The sequence below is a fragment of the Coenobita brevimanus genome, chromosome 51 (assembly GCF_032717465.1).
Source record: "Coenobita brevimanus isolate Jiangsu-jjx chromosome 51, ASM3271746v2, whole genome shotgun sequence".
In the NCBI taxonomy this organism is placed as follows: domain Eukaryota; kingdom Metazoa; phylum Arthropoda; class Malacostraca; order Decapoda; family Coenobitidae; genus Coenobita; species Coenobita brevimanus.
This window is the reverse complement of record NC_137004.1, coordinates 30,140,385-30,166,343: the sequence shown is the minus strand read 5'-3', so window position 1 is coordinate 30,166,343 and position 25,959 is coordinate 30,140,385. Positions and strand designations below refer to the sequence as shown.

At 41.7% G+C, this 25,959-nt stretch overlaps 1 protein-coding gene across 1 annotated transcript in view; it reads left to right on the top strand.

Annotated features, from left to right (window-relative positions):
• The window catches only part of Oatp30B (Organic anion transporting polypeptide 30B), a 158,854-nt gene that overhangs the window by 53,568 nt on the left and 79,327 nt on the right, over positions 1–25,959 (top strand). The window contains exons 11-16 of the mRNA XM_080272710.1: positions 6,645–6,843; positions 7,078–7,271; positions 8,662–8,926; positions 12,712–12,900; positions 19,198–19,523; positions 24,474–24,778. Of these exons, the coding sequence (XP_080128836.1) occupies positions 6,645–6,843; positions 7,078–7,271; positions 8,662–8,926; positions 12,712–12,900; positions 19,198–19,523; positions 24,474–24,778 (1,478 nt within the window). The remainder of the gene's footprint in view (positions 1–6,644; positions 6,844–7,077; positions 7,272–8,661; positions 8,927–12,711; positions 12,901–19,197; positions 19,524–24,473; positions 24,779–25,959) is intronic.

The window sequence follows — 25,959 nt, the reverse complement described above, 5'->3', positions numbered from 1 at the left end:
AGTGTTGTATACTGGCAACTTTGAGCTGTAGTCTAACAGCAACCGCATCATGCCACATCACTTAGTCATCAGGGTACAAGTGCGAGAGTGAGTGTGTGTTTAGTGCACATGGCAATTTGCTGCAAATTGAACAATGAAGGATATTGAGGAGCAACATGTTTGCATGAAATTCTGTTTCAGATTGGGAAAAACTTTCTTCCTGAAAAATGTAGTAACAGGTGATGAAACGTGGGTGTTTTGCTATGATGTCGAAACAGTAGGGCAGTCATCGCACTGGGTTAGAACACTGTCACTGCAACAAAAATAGCACGTCAGAATTGCCCAAATGTGAAGCTGATGTTGCCTTTCTTTTTTTATTGGAAAGGCATTGTTCATCATGAGTTTGTTCCTTGTGGTCAGACAGTCAAAAAAGAATTTTTCTTGTATTTCATGAAATGTTTGAGGGAGGCAGTGCAAAAGAAGAGGCCTAAGGCGTAGACAAACAAAACCAGGATGCTTCATGACAGAGCTCATTCTCACATGCTGCTCCTTATCTGTGACTTTTTGGCAAAGCACAAGACGACTTTTGTCCCCCAGCCGCCCCACTCTCCGGATTTGGCCCCTGCAGACTTTTTTTTTCTTTTTTTCCCCTTAAAGTTGATGTCTGTCCTGAATGGTCACTGATTTCAAATGACAGAAAGAAGAAGATTTGTCAGGTGCACTAAACACATCTTCACTTAAGTGCATGTACCTTGATGACTAAGTGATGTGGCTTGTTGCAGCTAGTGTTAGACTAAAACTCAAAGTCGCTGCTACTCAGCACTCCTATTGCGATGGCGATACAGCTGCCATGTGGTGCACTATTTAAATAGTTTGGTTTCATTTTGGACAGACCTCATAAAGTCATTAACATGCTTGCATGCATCAGTCTTGATCACCTAATGTCGGCTCTCCATGCTGCTAAATCTCTGGTAACCCTTCTGTTCAGTCCCTTATCCCTGAAGTCACACTGAGTGACATTGATTTTTTTTTTTTTTTTTTTCTTCGCAACCCAACCTTCAACATCCACATTTCTCACCTTCTGCGCCTAATTGTCATTCTTGATCCATGCACCATGCACAGACCATCACAGTCTACCCTTCCTCATCATAACACGTATGCATTCAAATCCTGTCATTCCTCTCAACTCTTCAGTCATAGTCGTAGTCCTCCTAGGCCTTGCATTCAAGGATGCACTACACATCAATCTAATCATTGTCATTTCTGTATGTTTGAGCCTTCAGATATGCCCTTCATTCAGTGCCCAAGTCTCACTACTGTACAGCATTACATTCCTAACACATGCTGCATAGAAGGATCCCTTAGCATGGAGGGAGAGCCCTCCCAGTGTTAGGAGAGGCATCAGCTCTGAACTTCCTCCAGCCACTCCTTACTTTAGCCAAAGAGCACATAACATGTCCCCTAAATAACAGAACTCTTCCACACACTCAAGAGACTCTCCAGCAAGGCTAATCCTTTCACAGCTGTCAGTCTCAACATGCTCTCCGTGACACACCTCACATGAAATCAGCATCACAGCCTACCTCTAAAACCACTACTTTTTATGCACCCACTTATCTGAAACAGTGCACAAAATGGAGTTACTTCCCACATCCTTGTGGCACACTTATTATGGCCACATTCCTGCTTTGTCAGTACCACCACCAGTCCTAGATATCATCGCCTTTGTTTTATCGGCATTTACTCTCAGACCCTTGTGCCCTATTCCATCACTCCTCTTCCTAAATCTTTTCCTTGCTTCCCTTTCATTCTCTGCAATCAACACCAAGTCATCAGCATACATTATCTCATGGAAGTCCATTTCTGAAGTCACATGAGAGAGCATCAAGCACCTTGACAAACATGAAAGGGCTCAAGACTGATCCCTGATGCATGTCAACAATCACAGATTATTCATCATTCAAATCTTGATTCACTTTCACATGGGTGTGAGCATGCACATACATAACCATAACCACTCTAACCAGCCACTCCTTCATCTCAGGGTTTCTCATTGCCCACTTCACCACTTCCCTAGGGGCTCTGTTGAAGTCCTTTTCTGAATCAACAAAAAGAAAATACAACTCCCTTTTCTCTCCTACACATTTTTTCTGTATCTGTCAATGAATATAGCATCAATGGCTCCTTTGCTTGTCATAAGAAGAACAGTATATTGTGCAACACAAGTGTTGGTTGCGATGGTCATAGCATCCCTGCACATACATGAAAGGAGTGGAGTTCTCCCTCTCTCATGCCTTGTACTATCTTCTGCATTGTGCAGGAAATAGGTTGGTCCATAGTTGATAAATAATACCAACACACTGATGTTGTTTGAGTAATGTCTGTCTGTCTGTTACCATGTGCCTCATTCCTGCAAGAGGTGGCCACAGACATATCGCCTCCACGTTGCCCTGTCCAGCGCCATTTCACTGCCCTGTTCCCAGCTCACACCTCGTGTCTCATATACCTCTCCATTCCATCCCTCCATCTCATCCTCAACCTCCCCCTTCCTCTCCCCCCCTCCACCTTACTCACATACACTCCTCTCATTAGTGTCTCTCTCTCTCTCTCTCTCTCTCTCTCCATCCTCTCCACGTGCCCAAACCACCTCAGTGTATTTCTCCTGACACTTTCTATCACATCCACATCCACACCATAACCTTCACTTCCTCATTTGTCAGTCTGTCTTTCCATGTAACTGCACATGCCCCTTTCAAATAACTCATTTCCACTGCTCTCGCTCTTGACTTGTGTCCTTCCAACAAGGCCCAAACTTCATTTCCTTACATTAGGGTTGGTATCATAATACTGTCATGCAGTGACTTTTTTACTTCCGTGCTTACTTCTCTGTCCCTTATCACTGCTTTCAAAAGAACCTGCAACCTTTCTTCCCTGTCATAACTTTCAAGCACTTTGCCCCTTAAACTTCCATCCTTACTCATCACACTACCTAAGTACTTAAATGCACTCACATTTTTCATTTCCTCCTCATCCAGCATTACTGTAAATTCAGTGGCTTCACTTCTCTTGAAGACCATAACTTTACTCTTCCCCACATTCACCCTTAGATTCCTTTTTTTACACACACACTCCCAGACTCATTCACCAAGACTTGCAGTTCTCATTTGTCTTCACTTAACAATACAATATCATATGCAAACAGCTGTACAGGGAGTTTCTGCACATTGCCCTCTCTCATTAGGGTCGCTCCAACATCCACTGTCCTACCTTGTACCTTTTTTATAACATCATCCGTATACAGATTGATTAACCATGGGGACATGACACATCCCTGTTTCAACATTAAAAAAATTCACTGAGTTCACCATCCACACGCACTGCAACCTTAGCACCCTCATACATACTCTTCATGGCATTCAACAACTTCCCATCTACTCCATATATTCTTAATACTTTCTACAGTCCTTGTCTATTCACCCCATCATATGCTTTCTCCAATCCATGAAGGCCGCACACAACTTCTTTCCCTTCTCTAGAAGCATTTCCACGAAAGACCTAAGAATGTATATCTGATCTACACAAACTCTTCCCTTCCTAAAACCTACCTGTTCTTCTGCAGCTAACTCCTGTTATTTACCAAACTCAGTCAATAAGTATCCTACTATATACTTTTCCCATTATGCTAAGAAGACAGAACCCCCAATGATTACCACACACTTCTTTTTCCCAATTTCCTTTGTACAGGGGAATAATTATACCTGACTTCCAATCCTCCGGGACTTTACCTTCCTCCCAGACCAATCTGCACATCTTCCACATCCATTTTACTACTATCTCTTCCCCATGCGTCAGCATTTCACCACACACTCCATCAATTCCTGGGGCTTTCCCCATTTTGACTTTCTTCATTGCTTCCACAACTCCCATCCAACTGATTTCTTCCTCTCTTCTCACATCCCTCTTTCTCCCAGCCATTCTCCAGCCACTTATACTCACATTACTTTCATTCTCTATGCTCAGCAATTCCTTAAAGTGTTCTCTCCATCTTCCCACTTTTTCCCCCTTCTCCACTAGTAATCTACCATTTATACCTTTCACTCCCTGACTGATTTCTTTAACACTGTCTAACTCTCTTTACTTCTTTTCAGAACATTTTCTTACATTCCCTCCACTTTACATCCTTCCTCATCCACGCTCTTCTTACTCTCTCTTACTAATCTTTTCACCTCTCTCTTACTCTCTTTATATAGCTCTCTCTTCCATCTCTCAGCTTTCACCACACACTTGTTTCTCATCTACTCACTATCTGCTTTCTTCTTTTGTGCCACAGCCTGTCTCACCTCTTCATTCCACCATGCTGTTCCTTGCACCCCCTTTAGAAAACTTCACCCCACACACCATCTCACATGCCGCACAGATTTCTTCTGTGAATATCTTGCTCACACCATCCATGTCCCCATGTGCTCCAAATCATATTTACCCAATCGCTTCTCCACTTCTCTCTTATATTCTGCCTTTTATCCATCCTCTTGCAGCCTTTCTACCCTCCTTGTATGAACTTCTTCTTCCTGTCCTTTCCTTCCTCTATTCCTCTATTTCATTTAAACCTTGACTTTTACCACCACCAAATGGTGGTCAGAAAGCTCACTCCCCCAACCTCCATATGTTCTTGGATCCATTGCACACCTTCTCATTCTATCATCCACACACACATAATCAATCACTGCCATCCATTCATTCAGTCCACCACCCACTCTTATCAGTCACCACATATACCTGTGGATAATTTTGTGTGTGGAGAGGGTATTGGCTATCACCAACCCTCTCCTGGCACAAATGTCCACTAGAGCATTCTCATCCACATCTGCAGGCATACCCCACTCACCAACTATTTCATCCACCTTCACATTCCCTGCTTTTCCATTCATATCTCCAATCAGAAACACTCTCTCATTCCTTTCAAACTTTTCCATGCATGCTTCCACATCTGTCCATAACTCTTCTTTCACTCTGCTTGCACGGTCATGCATTGGCACATACACAGTCGCCCATATTAATTTTGTAGTCCAACTTTCAGTTGTACCCACACAATCCTTGAGCCAACTGATCCATACTCTCTTATATTCTCCATCCATCTCTTGTGCACAGCAATACACACTCCTTCTTTGCCCTCTCATTCTCACCCACGCCCGTGCATATACCCCATCTTTACTGCCATTCTTTCACACTCTCACTTCTCCATTTAGTTTCAGTTAAAACACATACATCCACTTTTGCACCCTCAAGCACCTGGACAATCTCTCTCTCTCTCTCTCTCTCTCTCTTTCACCTCATCATTTGCACCCCTTACATTCCGTGTCACAATCCGTACCATGTCCTTTGTTTGGTCCTTAGTCATCGCTTGTTGTTCAGTCCTGGTCCGAGGCTTCTTATTTGTATTTTTAGTTAGTTGTTTTCCAGGAAGGGGCACTAAACGTCCACCAACCCACTTGTTGTCACATAGGGAACATGTATTGGTTAGTTATAAGGTTACCACCCAGCATAATCAATGATTTCCTGGTTTACAGGAAATCATTTGGTTTGCCACTCAGTGTAGAGCTATCCTAAAGACAGAGTACTGCTACACTATTGAGTGGATGATCGGTGCCCGCACCTACCACACAATCATTTGTGTGGTTTTTAAAAGGAAGTTTTTTTGAGCTTTGCAGATTAGTGCTTAATGTTGTAAATGTCTGTGATCAATGTGTTCTGAAAGTAAATCCCTAGTGTTTTATAACATGATGTGTTATATTAGTATAGGAACAGTGTAACAGTTAAATAGTGGTTGATTTGAGGGAGTTAAATTTTGTGTTTGCATTTATGTATTCTTTGTGTGAATTAATTTTTTGCATTGCAGCCTGAGAAGTGTGAAGAACCTACTATAATCAGTGTGTTCCTCTATGATCCTGATGGGTCGAAAGAGGATTGGATGATGGATAGATGAATGTTGGTTTTGTTATGCCCACCCCATCCTCGGGTAGAGAAAAGAGTTTGGGATGATGATGATAATGGCCTATATATGGAGTATGCTGTAGCTCCAGCCGATCAGGACAGTACTCTCGAAGAGGATGTGAAAGCTGGTGAGAGGAAGAGCTGGAGGTTCCATTTCACTAGCTTTTGGGACTAACTCCTGACCTTTTTAGCATGTTGCTAACACATGAAGTCAGCCAGCATAGTCTCCCAAGCATATTTCTTTAACTGTCCTCTGTACATTACACTACGTGCACATTATACACCACACATCATACCCTGCCGTAACTCAAGGGATGGCGTTAGCAATGGCTTTCAGCCGGAAAACTTTGCCCCTATCTATTGCTGGACATGAAGGAAAGCGTGGGGTGGACTCCATTAGCACAACTTTTGGCCAGAATGGTGTTGGGCAGTTCCGTTTCATCCTGTCTGAGGGGACTGTGCGAGCAGTGCCTGTAGTCCATCTTGACCTTTAATTTATTCCATGTGTGGAACAGAGAGGCTGCTAGAGATCGAGCAACATGAAGGGCCACCATTAGGTGGTCAAGGTGGATGCATGCAAGCATGCTGAAGCTTTTATAAATGGAAAAGACAAGACAAGCTTTAGTCAAAATTGAGTGCAGGTGCTTTGATGTGCTGTGATTTTGTTCTTACAGGTGGTATAGCCATCCCTGGTGCATGTATTGGGATATTTCTGGGTGGATATCTCCTAAAACGATTCAGCCTACGCCCCAAAGGAGCCATACAGATGGTCATGGTCTTCAATCTCATTGGTCTCAGCTTCTATGGCCTCCTCTTTGTGCTCGGCTGTGATAATGTCAAGATGGCTGGCACAACCTCCCCTTATTTCAATTCGTGAGTACATAGGGTTTTCTGTTCTCTGTGGGTGGCAGAAAATTTTATTATAATCATGGATGTGATTATATTTAAGTGATGGAAACAATGCAGCATTTATTCAGATAGTAGCCTGAGTGGAGGACAAGGTTGTTTTGGAGGTGAATTGTTTTTGATCACTTTTGGGACTGGTGTCTGGCTATAGACAGGTAGAAAGCAGTCTCATTAACTGTGTATTTCCATACTGTCTCCCAGGTCCATGGCATCTACATCCCTGGACTCATCCTCTAGTTTTGAGGTGAACCTGACAGCATGGTGCAACACGGGCTGCTCTTGTTCCTCAGCACTGGTTGAACCTGTGTGTGGCAACAATGGCCTCACCTACTTCAGTCCTTGTCATGCCGGATGCACATCATACTCCAAGCAAAATAACTTCACTAATTGTACCTGTAAGTTCATAAATATGCTGTTTTTAACTTTTATCATTTACTTCAGCCCTTGTCATGCTGAATACATTTCATACTCCAAGCAAAGTAACTGCACTCATTGTACTCATGAGTTCATGGATTTGCTGTTTTTATTTTATACATTATTTTATTCTTGTTTTAGCTTGATTATTTTACTAAGCTTAAGAGAGACCTCTTGTTGGAAAAATGGTTAATTGTTGTTGCTGTTGAGTGATCCCTTACTTATCTGGATGTGAACTCAGAAGACTGCAGGGTGAAGTTGCCCTTTTCCTGCAGTCCACCATTCTCTTTTTGAGGGATGAGGAGGAAGGTGAGGGACATTTGTAGAACCAAACATTAAAGCAACCCAGTATCATTGGTGCCACCATGTGAAGGCATCAGAGTTGTTATCAAGGGCTATATCTAACTTCTCCAGTCACTTTCTAAGCTGAATTAAATGTGTAAATGGTTGCAAGACTTAAACATAAAACATGTGGTCATACTGTGAAGTTAAAGGGTAGGAGACTAGCATATGAGAAAAAAAAATTCTCCAGTCATATTCGCTTAAAGGCTGCCTTTGGTGACATTTCCACTCAATGTCAGAAGGCCAGAAATGAGTCATAGCTTGGGAACTGGTGGCCTGATTTAGCATTTTAACAGTACATTCCTATAACAAAAATTGCACTATGTTCTGTACTTTCTGCTGTGTTACGGTAATTTCAGTGTCCACAAAGAAAGTAATCCACCTGAAGATCACTGACTAAAAGTCCAGAAATGAATCACAACTCGGGAACCGGTGGCTCAAATGGACTGGAAGTTGTTTTATTCTTCATGTTCGAACATTTTAGCAGTACCTTACTCTAACAAAAGTTGTGCTACAGTGCACTGTTTGTTTTGTGTTGCAGTCACAAACGGACAAACCAACAAACACACAGAAATCAGATCATTATAATATAGATAGATGTGGAAGATTTAGCCTATATGAATAAGGCAAGAGTGTCACTCTAGCTGGTGTATAATATTGTGCCACTAGACCACCAGAGAGAAACAATAACATTAACCCTTTCACTGCAGTGATGCATCTCTAACATCATTCATGCTTCTCCAACAGTTTATACAGCTTTGGAGAAATTTCTTTAACTGGAGAGGTTTAATATAGCCTTCATTAATCACTTTTTTTTCCAGTTTTAGGGTGTATAACCACTGTTTCCTGCAGGTAAAGACTATTGCCTTACATTTGCTGTTGAAGATATGAAGCATTTTCATGAGACAGTTTAGATCATTAATACAGTGAATTTATGGAGGGTTTGGATTTAATCATTTGACATTTACTTACCTACTTTGTTGCCCCGAAGTTCCTACATAAGGTATGAAATGTGGTCTTCTTTTACAGGCATCTTGGGAGAAGGAAACAACCACCACTCATCATCACCTTCATCATCGTCATCGTCAGCAGCAGCAGCATCATTATCTTCATCGCCATCATCCCCTTCCTCTGTGTCTGCTGCTGGTTTCTCTGAAGTAACGGTGGTGCCTGTGGCAACAGCGGGCCCCTGTTACATCCCCTGCAATACCATCATGCCCTTCATGATCTTACTATTCTTCATGTGCACTGTCGTCGCTATTAGTCAGATGCCTCTTCTCATGATTGTACTCAGGTTGGCATGGATCCTCTGTACTGTACCTCCAAATGCACTAAGATTCAGTGTATAATAAGTTTTGGTTATAAGTCTCTGTTTTTGCTGTTTTCTTGGATGATAAGTCTACAGTGTATCACTGAAAGATAGCCCATTGACTTCTTTTGCCACCTGTAAAGTAGATTTGCCAGTTTTCCTCACTTGACAGTACTAGTTGTATGAAAAGAGTTGTGATATTAGGGAACACATTCATGATCTGAAATGAGGATTGCCTGTATCTCATGAGCACAGATCCACAGGAGCTCCAATTATTATGTTATCACATGCATTTATAAACTATAGTACTGTATCTCATATTGGTTAATATCATGGTAGCCTTTCCCTAGGAATGTTGCTTCCATAATTGTATTTTCTGAACAAGGTTTCCCATTTGCTAATGAGAGAGCACCCAGACATTCCTCACTCAGAGTTGAGGGTGTGTGGAGGCAAAGCAAGTGCCATTAAATGCAGCAGCTTTGAGACATGCTTTAGGTTCATGATTAAGTGGCAAAAAGAAAGAAAGAAAAAATTTGATTTCAAAGCATCATTTATTTGGTTACGAGCAGTTATAAATGAAAATAGATTAAAAATAATCAGCAGCATGATAGCGAAACAACTTTAAGTTGCTATTGTTGGTACACCATCCTGGTCCATCTGATAGAGCAGACTTGTTGACCGCAGATGAACAACTGGCCCATGGAGTTGTCCCATAAGTTTCCTACATCGTTGATGTTGTATCTGACTCTTAGTGTGGCATGTGCTGTACAGTGATTCATTATGTGTGTTATGTTGTGTGGGCTTATTGCACAAGCTGGACATGTGTGATCTGTGATTCCACTCAATCCAAATCTAAGCTGGTAGCTGAGGAGGGCTGGGTGATTTCCTGCTCAAAGGCTAGCTAGATGAATTCGATCATATGAGTATCTGTTCAAGGACACCTGTGATAGGTGGATGTCAGGAGGGGGGCTTGTAATATAGTGTTCTGATTGAGGTGTTGTATTGTCCTGCGTATGAAGTGAATATGTTGGTGTTTCTTAACCCCTACACCGCGGGCTTGTTTACCAATTACTTGCGTGTGCCGCGGGGTTATTTGGGCTCCGACAGACTCTCAAAAAATATTTGCCAAAAATCAGTTATTAGTCCTAGAATAATAAAATTACATATGCTTATGGCACATACCTTCAGCTTTCTCCTGGAATGATTGTTGAGCCTTCGTCGGTTACCGTAGGACTTGTGGAGACCTCTGAAGTAGGGTAACGAAGTCTCCACTTTACACTTCCCAACAACCCGTAATATGATTACCACAGCCAGATACAAACACTATAAACACTATTCTACAATTTTCAAGTAGTTTGGGATCCATACTCAAAAAAAAAAAACACTATGAAAGCAATGGAAATTACGAGCGCGTCTGATCGTCGCACTGGCACTAGTTCGCTCATGGTAGTCTGTCATTTATTATTCATAAAACCCCTCACACTTTATATTTCTATTACTATATAACACTTATATATATCTACAGTCTTTATTCATAAGTTTCCTTCAGTAGTATTAGTTTATTGTCACTGTAGGGATTCAATTTCTTTCAGTAAAATACGTAGCATTCACTTTCTCGTCCTGTATACTGGCATTGAGAGTGAATGTCACTTTCATCTTCACTCTCATAACTCATAGCATTCAGACATGCTAGAGTGAAACTTTTACTTTCATTACTCCTAGGGTATATACTCGTATTCTTATAATACTACTCATTTACATTTCTATTTACGTTCTCTATTTTATTTACGTTATTTACATTTCTATTTTATTTACAGTGTTATGCACTGTCACTTGAAATAACTTATAAAACTATTTTCCATTGTTCACGTATATTTACATTCATTACTTTCACTTGCTGTTTACACATTATTTACAATTCCACTTGCACTGTTTTACTCAATAGAAAGATCGTAGTCACTCTTTTATCAATTGTCAGCCCTTTACCTCTTTCCACACGAGGTTTAGTAGGGGGTAAAGGTCACAGAGCCATTTGCATGGGGGTGAAAAAAGGCCTTGAAGTCAGCAAGATGAAACATACGTCCTCTCACTTCGGAAGATGAGACTACACTGATAACGCAGTTGCCAGGCCAGCTAGCCTAGAGGCCTGCTTTAGGGGTTATTCAGAGTTACCAATATTACTTCTTGAAACAGCTAAGTCTAGCACTGATATGATTGGCAGGAAATCTAGACAATACATTATAAATTTGGTAGTTCCAGGTGAATGTAAATATCATTTAGGGTTCTCCCTTCCCTCCTTACGGGTATATTTATTACAAAAATAGATTAGAGGCCTACTTAGGAGATATATAATCAGAGCTACCAATGTTAAATCTTGAAACAGCTTTGTGTAGCACTGATATGATTGGCAGGAAATCTAGACAATACATTATAAATTAGGTAGTTCCAGGTGAATGTAAATATCACTTAGGCTTCTCCCTTCTCTCCTTACATGTATATTTATTACGAAAATAGATTATACGGCATATTTCAAGGGGAAAAAAACAGCGAAAATTAGCGAACGAGTGCACGTGAGGTGTTGTCAGGTGATAATTAGCCAATTCCAGGTGTATGGCACTCTCACTTACCTGATTTCTTTCTTGTATATATTATTTGGTATAAGAATACGACATAGGGCTTATTTCAATGGATGAAATCAGTGAAAAATTCCAGGGAAGATTTACTTAGCGTAGCATGGCCGGGCAGGCGAGAGGATAGGGTAATGGAGGGGGGGTAGGGAGGGGAGTCAAGAACGGGGAGAAATGGCTAAATTGTCAACAATGGATGGGAGTACAGATGAGATTAGGAGTGCTGACTAGTGTTGGACATTGTCAGTACTGATAGATGATACAAGCCCCCACTTGAAAGCCCGGGTGAATTCAAAATAACACAGAATCACAAAAGCGACGCCCCGCGGTATGATCCCTTGCTCCCAAGCGTCACGAAAGTGACGCCCCGCGGTTAAGGGGTTAAATGATAAAGATGTTGATTTCTTATTTGTGACCAGTTTTGACACTGAATCACCACATATTTTATATTGTGACACTCTGGAAAAGTGCCAGTGTTGTTTATGTTGTGTCTTTGTAGAGGATTAATGGATGAATATATGTACCGAGACCTCCTCCATTGCACTCGGTTCTGTCAGAAGCGATGTGTGAGTAGTGTTTGATGTTGGGGTCTGTTGTATGTGCCAGTTTTGTTTCTTGTATGAGAGCTATTTGTGCATCTTGGTCATGAAGGAATTTCCCCCCCCCCTAAAAGCCATCACCATTTAGCTGTACAAGTAATATGTTTTTGTGTGTTCAAGGCAGTAGTAGCTTATCTGTAGAATTGCTGCTATCATTGCTGTTGTACATTTTACATAAAGTGTTCCATATGTATAATGAGAGAGCACTCTTACATTTATGAATTTACCTTGGTTTTCACATACTGTACTAAATCATACTGAACCAACAGCCCTCACATATTGTCTGTGACTGTGGAGACAAAATGCTGATTTAAGTGAAACAGCATTTATGACACATGCTTCCAGTTCTTGATTGAGAGGTTCAGAGCATATAAAGGCATTCATATATAACATCCAAATAGCTTTGTAATGAACCACATGCAAGTTTTGGTGGGGGGGGGGGGAATAGCAGCTTTTTAATGCAACAACTTCCAAACGAAAAATGTTAAATTATGACTGATTGTACATGTACAATACCATTAGTAACTATTACTTTGTCATTCAGGTCAGTGGATGAGGAGGAGCGTTCATTTGCTTTAGGGGTGCAGTTTGTCATCTTCCGGCTGATTGCTTATATCCCGGCGCCCATCATGTTCGGTTCAGTGATTGATTCTACCTGCCTTCTGTGGAAGAGCTCCTGTGGCAAGAAGGGTGGACGCTGCCTCATTTATGACATCGAGGAGTTCAGGTTTAGGTGAGGAAAAGGTTTGATCCATGGGTTTAATGTTTAAGAAGTTCCAACCGGATATGGCCAGTAAGGATTAGAATCCGAGGGGTACAATGGGTTTATTGCTTACATAATGTCCCTCATAGTTAGTGACTAGTCACCCTTGCTTGATATATTTATAACACTGTGTATTAGCAGGATGTTTTGTTTTCTTGTTACGATATAAGAGAAAAGGGTAACTTTAGGTAAGTTGGCAGAAACAAGGAGACCTTATAATGGTGTTCCCATTCATACTTAATGCAGTTTTCTGCAGTGCTGTACTGTGTCTGTTGCAGTTATCTGCATTACTCAAGGGCTTATTGTGTATTCAGTACTTTCTTTGCAATTCTTCCTCCAAAGACCTCTCTTATAATACTAAGGAGATTTATACATCATAATATTGGCACACACTTCAGTCACCATTACTTATGTACAAAGACACATCATAACCTTCTTCCACTACATTGGTAGAACTCCATTCATCAGAGCTTTATAACATAGTTCCACCAAGCATTTTATGTTTTTTTTTTCCTAGTCTGTCCACTACATATAATTATTTCTGCAGAAAAACTCATCAGCACCTGACCATTCCTCAACTTCTTCACAGCATTCTTCAATAATCACATTTTCAGACACCACATTGCTTCTCTTCATACTGCACCACCAAAATCAGTCATATTTCTTACCACTGTACTCTCATTACTCCCATTCATCAGCCTCTCAGAATATTATTATCTGCCCTGCTTTGCTTTCACATCATCATCATCATCATCATCATCTGGACCTCCTTTTCCTCCCTAGAGCAGGGTGAGGAGTAGCAGTGTCCAGACAACCTAAGTTTTCCCTGTTCAATGGGGCATGCTTCCATTCACTCATCATTCAAGCATAAGGAATCCTGGCTTCATCAAATATGCCAAAAAACTTTCGCCACGTTCTGTAGCTTCGCACATACCTACCTGAGTCAATCCAAATGCTGTCATGTTCAAAAGGGGTAAATCCCTGGTTATGTGCTACTCTGCACAAAATTCATCTGGCCAGCTCGGTCTCTTGTCAGTCCCTCAGCCTCATCAACTTCCTTACGTTTCCTCCTCACACACGCATCCACCATATCCCTCCACCTTCTTCTTGGCCTGCTTCGCCTCCTCCCTCCTTCAGATTCGCTCAGATATACCATTTTCACTATTCTATTGTCATCCATTCTCTCCGCATGACCATACCATCTCAGCACACTCTCTTCAGTTCCAGTGTCCACAGACTTCCTTACTTCGCATTTTCATGTATCACATTATTCTGTATCCTGTCCACTGTCGGTACTCCACATACATTCCCCAGTAATCCCATCTCCTCTGCTGTTACTCGACTTTTCATTTTCATGCCACACCATAGTCTCACATCCATGTTAAAGTTGGCACTAACACTCCATCATGTAAGCCCCACGCGGCTGCAGCGCTTAAGCCTCTGTTTTTTATCACGGCCTTCATAGCGCAAGCTACTTTCTTTCCATGTGTCATTGTACTTTCCACTTCTTTTGCACATTTTCCTCTCTTTTCTGTCACTGTGTCCAGATATTTGAACTCTCAACTCTCACAAATTTCAGTCTCTCTCCATTCACTGTAACATCACACTGGGAGTCATCTTCTCTCTCAGTAACCATCACTTCACCCTTTTCTACATTTACTCTCAAGGGACGATGCTCACAGACATCTACAAACTCTGCACTGTTCCACCAAGCTCTTGTCCAGTTTGCAAGCAGCACTGCATCATCAGCATTAGAGATGTTCCATCCATTACAATTCATTACCAACGCCATCTCTCTCTCCATTACTCATGTTTTTACTTCTCTTGTCAACCCAGTCATATAAATACTGAACAGTCATGGGGACAGCACACAACCTTGTCGCATACCCACACCGATCATGAACCAATCACTTAGATGCCCATTTACCCTTACACATGCCTCACTGCCATCATAAAATCTCTTGATGGCACCTAACAGCCTACCATCTATACCATACATGCGCAGAACTTTCCACAATCCTTCTCAGTCTACTTTGTTGTATGCTTTTTCTGGATTCATAAATGCCATAAACACCTTACAGTCCTTCTTACATGCCTTCACCACTATCTGTCTTACTGCAGTTATTTGATCCACACATCCTTTGCCACTCCTAAAGACACCCTGTTCGTCACTCACTAGGACTACCGATCTCTTTCTCTTACTTTCTTTGTAATAATTATTCCATATACCTTCCCCAGTGCACGCAATAGACTTATGCCACGATAATTCTCACTTTTATTTTTGTACAAGGGTACAATCACTTTTTCCACTCTACTAGCACAGTTTCACTCATCCATGCCTTTTTTCGTATTTCCAACAAGCACTTCATTCCTTTCTCTCCATCCATCCATCCATCATCCAATCCTGTGTTGCCTGTTGAGAAGCATAGGAGCCTGGGGCCAGGCAAGTCAGTCCTAACATTTGAGGTGAGAGTGACCAACCTCACTCATCCCTGAGTGGCATTACATGAGCAATAAACCCCAACCACTCCATGGATATAAACCTACTCAGGCTCAAGCCGATTGGAGCACCTTAATTACCCACTAAACCATCAGGTGCCATAATTTGATTTCATGGTTACCACCTAGTGTAGTAAATGGTTTCCTGGTGTACAGGAAACCATTTGGGTTATCACTCAGTGTAGAGTCACCCATAGGCAGAAGGAAGAGGAAACAGTGAAGGAAAGAAATACAGAAGGGAGTGTAAAGTCACCTGTAGGCAGAAGGAAGAGGAAAAAATGAAGGAAAGCAAGACAGAAGAGGAAGGAAGAGAGGAAAGGGCAGACACCCAAAGCAGCACTACACAGAGTGAGTGGATGGTGAGCACCCCCACCTACCACATCCTCTCTCTCTTTCTCTCTCCATTAGACTTAATTATCTGTGCACACACCCCATCAACCCCAGCTGCTTTCCCACTTTTTAGTCGCATCACAGCGTTCTTCACCTCTGCGAGTGTCACATTTCCTGGCACTGCATTCCTTCTCTATATACCCCCAGAACCAATCATGCTAACAGTTGCTTCACTCTCTCCATCTCCATTCATCAGACTTTCAAAATATTCTTTCCATCTGGTCCTTACTTCATCCCCATGGGTTAACAATGTACCACTTACATCCTTCACACTTTCACATTTCGTTCCACTGTCTCTTCTCCATTTCCACACCTCTTTCCAGAATAATGTCCTATTTTTGGAGTAATTTTCACTCATTTTCCTCCAAGCTTATCATTTACCTCCTCCTTTTTCCTCTTCACAAGTCTCTTTACATGCTTCTTGATCTCAGTACAGTATATTCATTTCTTATTTCAAACCCCTGTCCTGTATCCACTCTAGCCACTTCTTCCTCTTTTCCTCCACTGCTCTCTTAACCTCTTCATCCCACCATGCCGTACCTTTCTTCTTTGTTGTTACTCTTGCCACACCACACACCGTGTGACATTCCTGACTAAGCAGTCCCTACAAACACACCACAAGCTGTCCAGATCCATTTCATTCCAATTCAATGATTCTAACTCCTCCCATACTTTGGCCCTGTATTCATCTGCCATTTCTTCAGTCCTCAGCTTCTCGACTTTCAGTCTCTCTCCTTGACAGCTCCTCTTTCTGTTGGTCCACCTGACTCCTCTCAGCTTGATCTTGTATAAGTCAAATGATCTGACAAACCTCCACATCATCTTCTCACTGCCCTCATATCAGCACCGCTATCCAGTGTCAATTTCTCTACGAGCACGTAATCAGTCAGGCTCGTTTCAACATGATCGCCATTCTCCCTATACCACGTATATTTATGTGCATCTTTGTGTTTAAAATAAGAACTACAGATGCACTACCTCCTTTCCTGACACATGTCCTTCAGTCGCTTCCCATTATCATTCCTGGTAATCCATTATTGCCCATTATATCATTCACAGGACCAGTTCCTACTCTACCATTCATATTGCCCATTACAGGCCGTATATGGATGGGGTTATAAAGGAGATACAGAGTAGGGCAGTGGATGTTGGAGCGACCCTAATGAGAGAGGGCAGTGTGTGGAAACTCATTGTACGTTGTTTGCAGATGAGTTTGTGTTGTTACGTGAAGAAGAAGGGGAGCTGCAAGGCTTGGTGAATGAGTTTGGGAGAGTGTGTAAGAACGAGAATCTAAAGGGGAATGCAGGGAAGAGTAAAGTTATGGTCTTTGAGAGAAATGAAGTCACTGAATGTACAGTGGGATTGGATGAGGAGGAAGTGAAAATTGTGAGTGCATTTACTGTAAGTACTTGGGTAGTATGATGAGTAATGATGGAAGAGTAGAGGGTGAAGTGCTTGAAACAGTACAACAAGGAAGAAAGGTTGCTGGTTCTTTCAAAGCAGTGATAAGAAAAAAGGAAGTGAGCATGGAAGTGAAAAAGTTACTGCATGACAGTATTTGTGATACCAACTCTAACATGCGGAAGTTAAGCTTGGACCTTGTTGGAAGGACACAAGTCAAGAGTGAGGTTAGTGGCAATGAGTTACATATTTAAGAGGAACATGTGGAGTCACATGGAGAGGCAGACTGACAAATGAGGAAGTGAAGGAGCATTGTGATGTAGATGTGAATGTGATTGGAAGCATTAGGAGAAACACGTAGAGGTGGTTTGGCCATGTGGAGACGATGGAGAGTGAGAGACTGATGAGGAGAGTGTATGTGAGTGAGGTGGAGGGAGGGAGGGGGAGGGGAAGGCCAAGGATGAGATGGAAGGATGGAGTGGAGAATTATACGAGAGAGGGGTGTGTGGGCTGGAGTAGGCCAGTGAAATGGCGGGGGACAGGACGACATGGAGACGACTTGTTTTATGGCCACCGCTTACGGGATTATGGCATCTGGGAATAGATAGATAGACAGTCACTTTTATAATTCCTGGGCATTTCTCCTACTACTTCATCCAGCTCATCCCAAAACCTGTCTTTCTCTGTCTCACTCCTCTCCTCACACGGTTACTACACTGCAATCACTGCCAGTTTCACCTTCTCAGACTTGAACTTGACATACATATATCTCTAGCTGACATATTGTAATCTCTCATTCCACTCTGCCACACTTCATTGATCAGCAAAGCAACTCCTTCCATGCATCTTCCACACCCATTCATGCCTGACCTTACACACTTTACACCCTCCCACTCCTCCACTTCACACCCTTTCATCTTAGTTTCACACAGTGCCATCACAGCACATCTTGCACTCTTGAACATATTCACCACTTCCACCCTCTTACTCTCCTCATTCACACCTCTCACATTCGACATGGCCACGTGAATCTGCCCGTTTGGTTGGGGCCCTGGGCAGCTATTGGGCCCTCTGAGGCTGTCCTAAACACATGCCATAATTTAGTGATTTTAGGTAGGGGTATCTGGGGGACACTTGACCCTGCCAGAAACCCTGGTTATATGGTTACCACTCAAGGTAGTAAATGGTTTCCTGGGTACAGAAAACTATTTGACATCACTCATTGTAGAGACCATAAGGCAACACTACATTGAGTGAGTGGATGATGGGTACCCCCACTGACCACAATAGGTTACCGGTAGTACAGAATATTCTTCCACTCTGCTTATTCACATTTTCATATTTTTTTTTTTTTTTTTTTTTTTTTTTTCATCTCTTCTAGAAATTGTTTCTTATTTCCAGAATAGTTTACATTAATTTTTCTTTGCAGATCACCATCAACCTTTTTCTTTGTTTCTCTGCATTAATATTTTTACATGTTTTGTACTCTCAGTATATTCTCTGTTTTTCATTTGAACCCTCCTTTGTTGCATCCACACTGACCTCCTATTTCTGCTTTCATCTCCTTGATCATTCAGCCTTCATATCTCGCCAATCTGTACTTTTCATACGCTGTTAGTTGCTACCCTTACAACTTTACATTTAGTTAGCATTCATAACCAAACACACTGCGTTTGCATACTGCAAGATTCATAATCCATTTGCCCCCAGTTCAGCAACCTGGTCTCCTCCACTACCTTAAGCTCATAATCCTCAGCCATTGTTTCTCAGCTCATCCAGTTACATTGTTTCACTTTGAGTAGCTACTCCTTTCTCCCTCTGTTCACTGTTCTTTTCTCAGCTGTACTCTCATGTACTGTAATTATATGATCAGGTGAATATCTGCATTGTTGCCTCACTGTCCTTGTTTCAGCACTCTTGACATGTGTCCATCATATGCCACTGGTAACTATTAGTACCCATTCCTTCTTGTTTCAGGTATGTTGGGATCTGCACAGCAATAAAGATTATCTCAGCAGCCATTTTTGTGCTAGACTGGCTCCTAATTCGATGGAAATATAAGCTGGATATGGAGGGCACCATGACTGTAGGAGACATTGTCAATTCACTTATGTCCGTGGATAAAGATGTGGAGGAAGAGGATGAGCTTGAGGAAAATGTGTGGCTGCCGGAGCTTCAGGGTTCCCAGCAGCCAACCCAGACTACTGCCACCGCCACCAGTGCAGCTACCACAGCTGGTGGTTACCATCATCGCAGGAATGGTTCCTTGGTGGCACGCACTCAGGTCCCCACACATACCACAGGTCAGTCAAGGAGGGAAATGATCTGCTGCCATTTTCACAAATAGATCTCCAGTCAGTTACCACTTGTGAAATTTGGTACTATGGTTTGTTTTTACATGAATGACAAGGAAAGGAAAGTGCAGAGCCTTATCATGTTCCCAGATCTCTTACAAAAAGAGATCTTAATTTTGAGAACATTAATTACCCGTCTCTGCCCTGGAGGGGCTCAGGGACGGGTATTGTTTTCACTCGGTTTGTCTGTTTGTTTGTTTGCTTGTTTGTTTGTCTGTCTGTCTGTCTGTCTGTTAACACCTTTATGCAAAAACCACTGGTATGATTTTTACCAAAATTACAGGGGTGACGGGCTATGACCTCCTGATCACCTGATTAAATTTTGGGCCAAACTGGGCCAAGACCCAGGCTGTAGGCAAAAAAAAAAAAAAAAACAAACAAAAAAAAAATCATCCAGATTTGTCATATCAACATGAAACCAAACTGAAAGGTGCATCTTTCAAATCTGCATCCTGTAACATGCCTTATTACATCCGGGGGACCACCCCCCAGTTAGCAGTAGGGGGGTCAGTGTCACATGGGTCGGGCCAAAAATTTCAGATGGGCATAAAATTGTTAATTTTCACCCGATTTACTCCAAATTTGATATGTAACATTGTTGACCAGATATCCTGTTGTGTTTGTATGTCAGCACTAAAATGACTCCCGGGGACTGGTTTGCTGTGCCTTGGCACCACTTCTTGTTGTAGGTCATATTTGTTTTGTGCAGGAAGAACAATGATAGGAGAGTACAGAATCTCCCTGCATCTCTATTTCTTCCCTTAGTAACAACCCAGGTTATGATAGGGTCTTGATCATAAATATATTTGTGAATACCACACCTGTTATGTAAAGTATAAGTGATTTTCTTTCTGTCTATAACCAGGCACTTTAATTTTGTGGAGGGTTAGCCATGAACAAATCGTCTCCACATTTCCCTGTCCTTCTTAGTCAGGCAACCTTCTCTCTAATCCACACCACGTTCATTCATGTACCTCTCTACACCGTATCCTGTCCCTCCACCTCATTCTTTATCTTGTTCCTCCCTTATTTTTGCTCTTCAGTAACTTTTTAACCCTTTCATTGTAATGATATGCTGTACTTTTAATTATATTATCACTGTTGCCAGACTATTTTTTTCAACTAATGTGAGATTTCTTGAAATGAAGAGGTAAATAATGGCTTGATCTAAATCCTCCAGGTGAAAAAGTGTCTCCTGAGCTGATCAAAATAATCTGGATATAGCAGGAATTAAATACAGTAATGCAATATGACCTCTGGCTGAAGAGGTAAAGCACTACAGCATGATACTAAATGCAACATTGTAATCTAATAATTCATCAAAACATAACCAGTATTAAGTAACAGGAAGCTTCCAGAACTAATAATACAATAACAGAGCTGATGATTAATCTTTGTTTATTCACACCATAAAATTAATTATTTAAGTAATATATATCTGTCTATCTATCTATCTATATATTGTATATAGATAGATTGTTTAGTTCATTTCATTTATAAAGGCTCCAGCATGCATGCATGCATGCGTTGGCCTTGGTCACCTAGTGGCGGCTAGCCATGCTGCTTGATCTCAGGCAACCTCCCTATTCAGTTCCTTATCTCTGTGGTCACACTCTGTGACCTTGTCCCAGGTCTTTTTCGGTCAGCCTTTCACAACCCCTTCCCCAGCGTTCTCACTTCTCACTTTCTGTACCCAGTTGTCATTCCTCATCCTCTCCATATGCCCAACCATCTCAGTGTACCACTCCTCATCACAACACCAGTACAGTCCAGTCCCATCCTTCCTCTCATCTCTTCCACACACTCACCAGCAAGATCAATCCTTTAATGCTGATAACCTCCACATGCTCTGCCTGACACACTGCACACATGAAATTAGGATTATCTTGCAGTCTGCCTCTAATACCACTACATGACTAATGCACCTGCTTATCACAGACACTGCACAAGGTGGCATTACTTCCCACACCATTGTGGCTAACTGCACATGTCCATTCTCCCTGTTCTTTGACAGTACGGCCACCAACCCTAGATATCATAACCTTTGTTTTATCTGCATTTACTCTCAGAATGTAGTTAGTTTCTCTTTTCAGATATGAAATCCTAAAGTAAGAAAGTGATTCATAATTCATAGTAGTTACCTAGTGAAATTTAGTAAGTAATTGGTGTTTAGATTGTCATGATTTCATCTGCCTGAGAAGTGTAGGACTAACAGACTAATGAACATAACCATCATTATACTGTATATGGTATACTGTACCAATGCTTGTAAATCACATATCATTTTGGGCGTCAGTGTTTGTAGTTTCAGTGAATCACATGTTCATATCATAGATGATGAGTTTGAAATTTTTATTTCTTCAGTCAGAGTAGCATGCAGCCCATACGAGGTCTGTCCAAAAAAAAAAAAAACTTTTTAAATGGCACATGAGATAGGTGGAGGAATGTGATTCTGATGGGAGCGCACTTTAGCGGCGACCGTGACGTTTAGACCGACACTAACTGCATCACACCATTTAACATACTGGTAGTAGTTGAGGTACATATGTTTGAGTAAACATGTGTTAAGTGCACTTGATGACTTGTTGCAAGTTAAATAATGAAGGACCTTGAAGAGCAGTGAGTCTGATACAATTCTGTTTCTATCTGTCTACAGTATTGCCAGATGCCTTAATCCCATAAGGGGTGGCCACAAACAAATGAGCTCCATGTTGCCCTGTCCACCGCCATTTCAGTGCCCTGCTCCCATCTTTCATATACCTCTCCAGTCCATCCCTCCATTTCATCCTTGGCCTCCCCCTCTGTCTCCCCCCCTCCATCTCACACTCTCCTTGTCAGTCTCTCACTCACCATCCTCTCCACATGGCCAAACCACCTCAGTGTGCTCCTAACCCTTTCTATCACATCCACATCCACACCACAACACTCCTTCACTTCCTCACTTGTCAGTCTGTCTTTCCATGTGACTCCACATGCTCCTCTCAAATAACTCATTTCCACTGATCTCTCTCGACTTGTGTCCCTCCAACAAGGTCCAAGCTTCACTTCCATATGTTAGAGTCGGTATCAGAGTACTGTCATGCAATAACTTTTTCACTTCCATGCTCACTTCCCTGTTTCTTATCACTGCTTTCAAAGAACCAGCAACCTTTTTTCCTTGTTGTACCCTTTCAAGCATTTCACCCTCTAAACTTCTATCCTTATTTGTCACACAACCCAAGTACTTAAATGCACTCACATTTTCCATTTCCTCCTCATTCAACCTCACTGTACATTCAGTGACTTCATTTCTCTCGAAGAACATAACTTTACTCTTCCCTACATTTACCTTTAGATTCTGTTTCTTACAAACTCCCCCAAACTCATTCACCAAGCCTTGCAGCTCCTCTTCTTCTTCACTTGCATCATCTGCAAACAACAGTACAGGGAGTTTCCACACACTGCCCGCTCTCATTAGGGCTGCTTCAACATCCATTGTTTCAAAGTGGGAAAAACTTTTATGGAGACTTCAAACGTTGCAACAGACTTGTGGGAAGGATTGTTTGAGCCGTATACAATGACACAAGTGGTTCCAGCAGTTCAAAAATCGGGTAGAGCATCCACTGAAGATGATGCCGTACATGGACAACCTTCCACGTCAACAGGCGATGATCATGTTGAGAAAGTGCTTGCTGTGATCTGTGAAAATCGTCGCCTGACTGTCCGTGAAGTTTCCAAAGAAGTAGGCATCAATAAAAATTCATGCCACATGATTTTAACAAAAGAACTGAAGATTCATTGTATTGACGCAAAATTTGTCCCTCATCTGCTGACAGATGAGCAAAAAGAGAACCGTGTCCCAGTCAGCCAGGAGCTGTTTGATTGAATGCTGATGAAAACTTTCTGAAAAATGTCACAACAGGTGACGAAATGTGGGTGTGTGGCTATGATGTTGAAACAGAAAAGGTATTCATTGCAGTGGGTTGGAACATCATCACCGTGGGGGGGAGCATGTCAGAGTCGCTTCAATGTAAAGGTGATATTGATTGCCTTTTTATTGGAAGGGCCTTGTTCATCATGAGTTTGTTCCATGTGGTCAGCTGGTCAGTGAAGAGTTTTAGTTGGATGTCCTGAAGCATTTGAGGGAGGCATTGTTAAAGGAAGAGGCCTGACGCATGGACAATGCATCTGCTCCAGTGTCGCTCCTTTTCCGTGACTTTTTGGCAAAGCCCGAGATGGCTGTTGTCCCCCAACCACCCTGCTTTCTGGATTTGGCTATTGTGGACTCCTCCCCCCTCCCCCCAGTTGAAATCCACCCTGAAAGGTCACCAGTTTCAGACGATAGAAGAGATAGAAGAAAATTTGCTAAGTGCACTAGGCACACGTTCACTAAAGTGTGTGTACCACGATGACTAAGTGATGTGGTGTGATGCAGCTAGTGTTAGACTAAAGCTCATAGTTGCTGCTTTACAGTGCTCCTGTCTTGGTCATGCTAGGCTGGTCATTTAAAAAGTTCAGTTCTTTTTGGACAGAGCTCATATGTACCGGTATTATTTATGGTAAATTACTGTATCTGAATATTGCATATCCAGAGAAAACAGGTGTATACAGGTACTTAGATTTTGCAACCTGTCATCTTTGTTTACAGGAAGATTCTCATTACACTACTGGCTACTGTTAGTCAATTAGGTTTATCCACATGTATCTTCGTGGTGGGTATATGATTTGAAAAGTTAACATTTTCAGAAGTTATTTTAAGACTGAAGCCTATTTTTCACACTGCAGTTAACATTTCAGTTCTTTGTTTCATTGAATGTTAACCTTCACAGACCCAACAAGCCAAAATTTGCAAGCTTTTAGAAGCTTATTTCAATTCCTTATAACTAAGTGAAGTTTCTCAATTTTGACTGACACTTTCAGGCCACAAGCGGTCTCAGTCGGGGTCACATGTGCCACCACGGCCTTGGACTGGCCTGTACCAGCACCGACGCTCCCACTCCACGTCTGGTTACCACCCCCTGCCCTGCCCAGCCCTACCTGCACCCCCAGGTATCCTTGCTACCCAACCAGGACATCAGCGAAGGGCCAGCTCAGGACAGCAAGTTACATTTTGTGGGTTAGCTGAGGACCCAAGTGACCTAACTGGGGTGAGGGTGGTTGTTCATGGTGCAGGGCGGGGTGGCCAAGGGGAGGCAGATCAGGAAGAAGAAGACCTGGCCATCAAGGTCTGAAGGATGATTGATTTAGATTTGTACTGAACTGCATTCTAGAACTTGTAAGTTTTAAATTTTAAACTTGGATCAGTGTAACAAGGTCTAACAAAACAGATAAGTACTTGAGAACAGATCCACAAGAGTGTGAAGTTTAAAACAGGAAAATTTTGGAGATAACAATGTAAACAGTTACAGTATTGTTTGGAATACAGTACAGTGTTTATATCATATAAAGTCTGGTGTAGAACACTCTTCAGGGTATCTGCACTTTAAATGAAAAGGCCAGTAAAGCAACTGAAACAAAAGAACAGTGACAAAAACCAGTGTGGATAAGAAAATCCGAGTAACTGTCTATAGTTAACAAGACCAAAAAATGTCTCAATTCAGATCAAGAGTAACATTTACGATTCTATTCTGTAGATCTGCCTGCATGTGAGTTGCTTTTGTTTAGCTGGCTGAGTTCATGTTCATCATCATACTTAGCTGATTCATCAAGTAAGCTTTGTACTTACCAATGCTAAGCACAAAATAGTGGCATTTTAACCATAATCACAATTAATACATATTGATGATGATGATTATTTTTTTGCACAACGAGAGGAAAAAGTTTTTGTAAACACTGTCAGAAGGAAAATATTATTCTTCCTCCTCTCACTGCTTTTTGCAAATGCTTCCAGTATGAGCCAAGAACTTCAGGATGTAATTGTACTTTTCCTGGACTCTTCCTCTGCTTTGAGACTGTATTATCATCATAGTATCTTAGATTAGCTCTCACCTCATTGGTCAGCAGTCCATGTTAGAACTACTGCAATGATAGTTTGTGAGAGAGTTTGCTTGTTCTAGAGCAGTCATCATCAACTTGTTTCTGCTGTAGCACACAAAGAAAAGAACAAAACAAAAAGTATCACTTCACTTTGACACATTGAAATTTGATTGTTGTCAGGCAGAGATTTTTTGAGAGTAGAGAGGCATAGGAAACTTGTGCTTAAGTGGCCATAAGTAGAAAATTGCAGGTGGCATTTTTGTCTTGTGCTAATTTTCCATTTGTGTTGAGAATACCTCTGGCATGAGGAAACATTACTGCCTTTGCCTGGAGGTATTTATGTATAGTCAAACACACAAGTCATTTTGATGTAAATAAGATTAATTATTTAGGGTATAGGTCCATGTGAAAACCAAGTGCCTAAGATTAG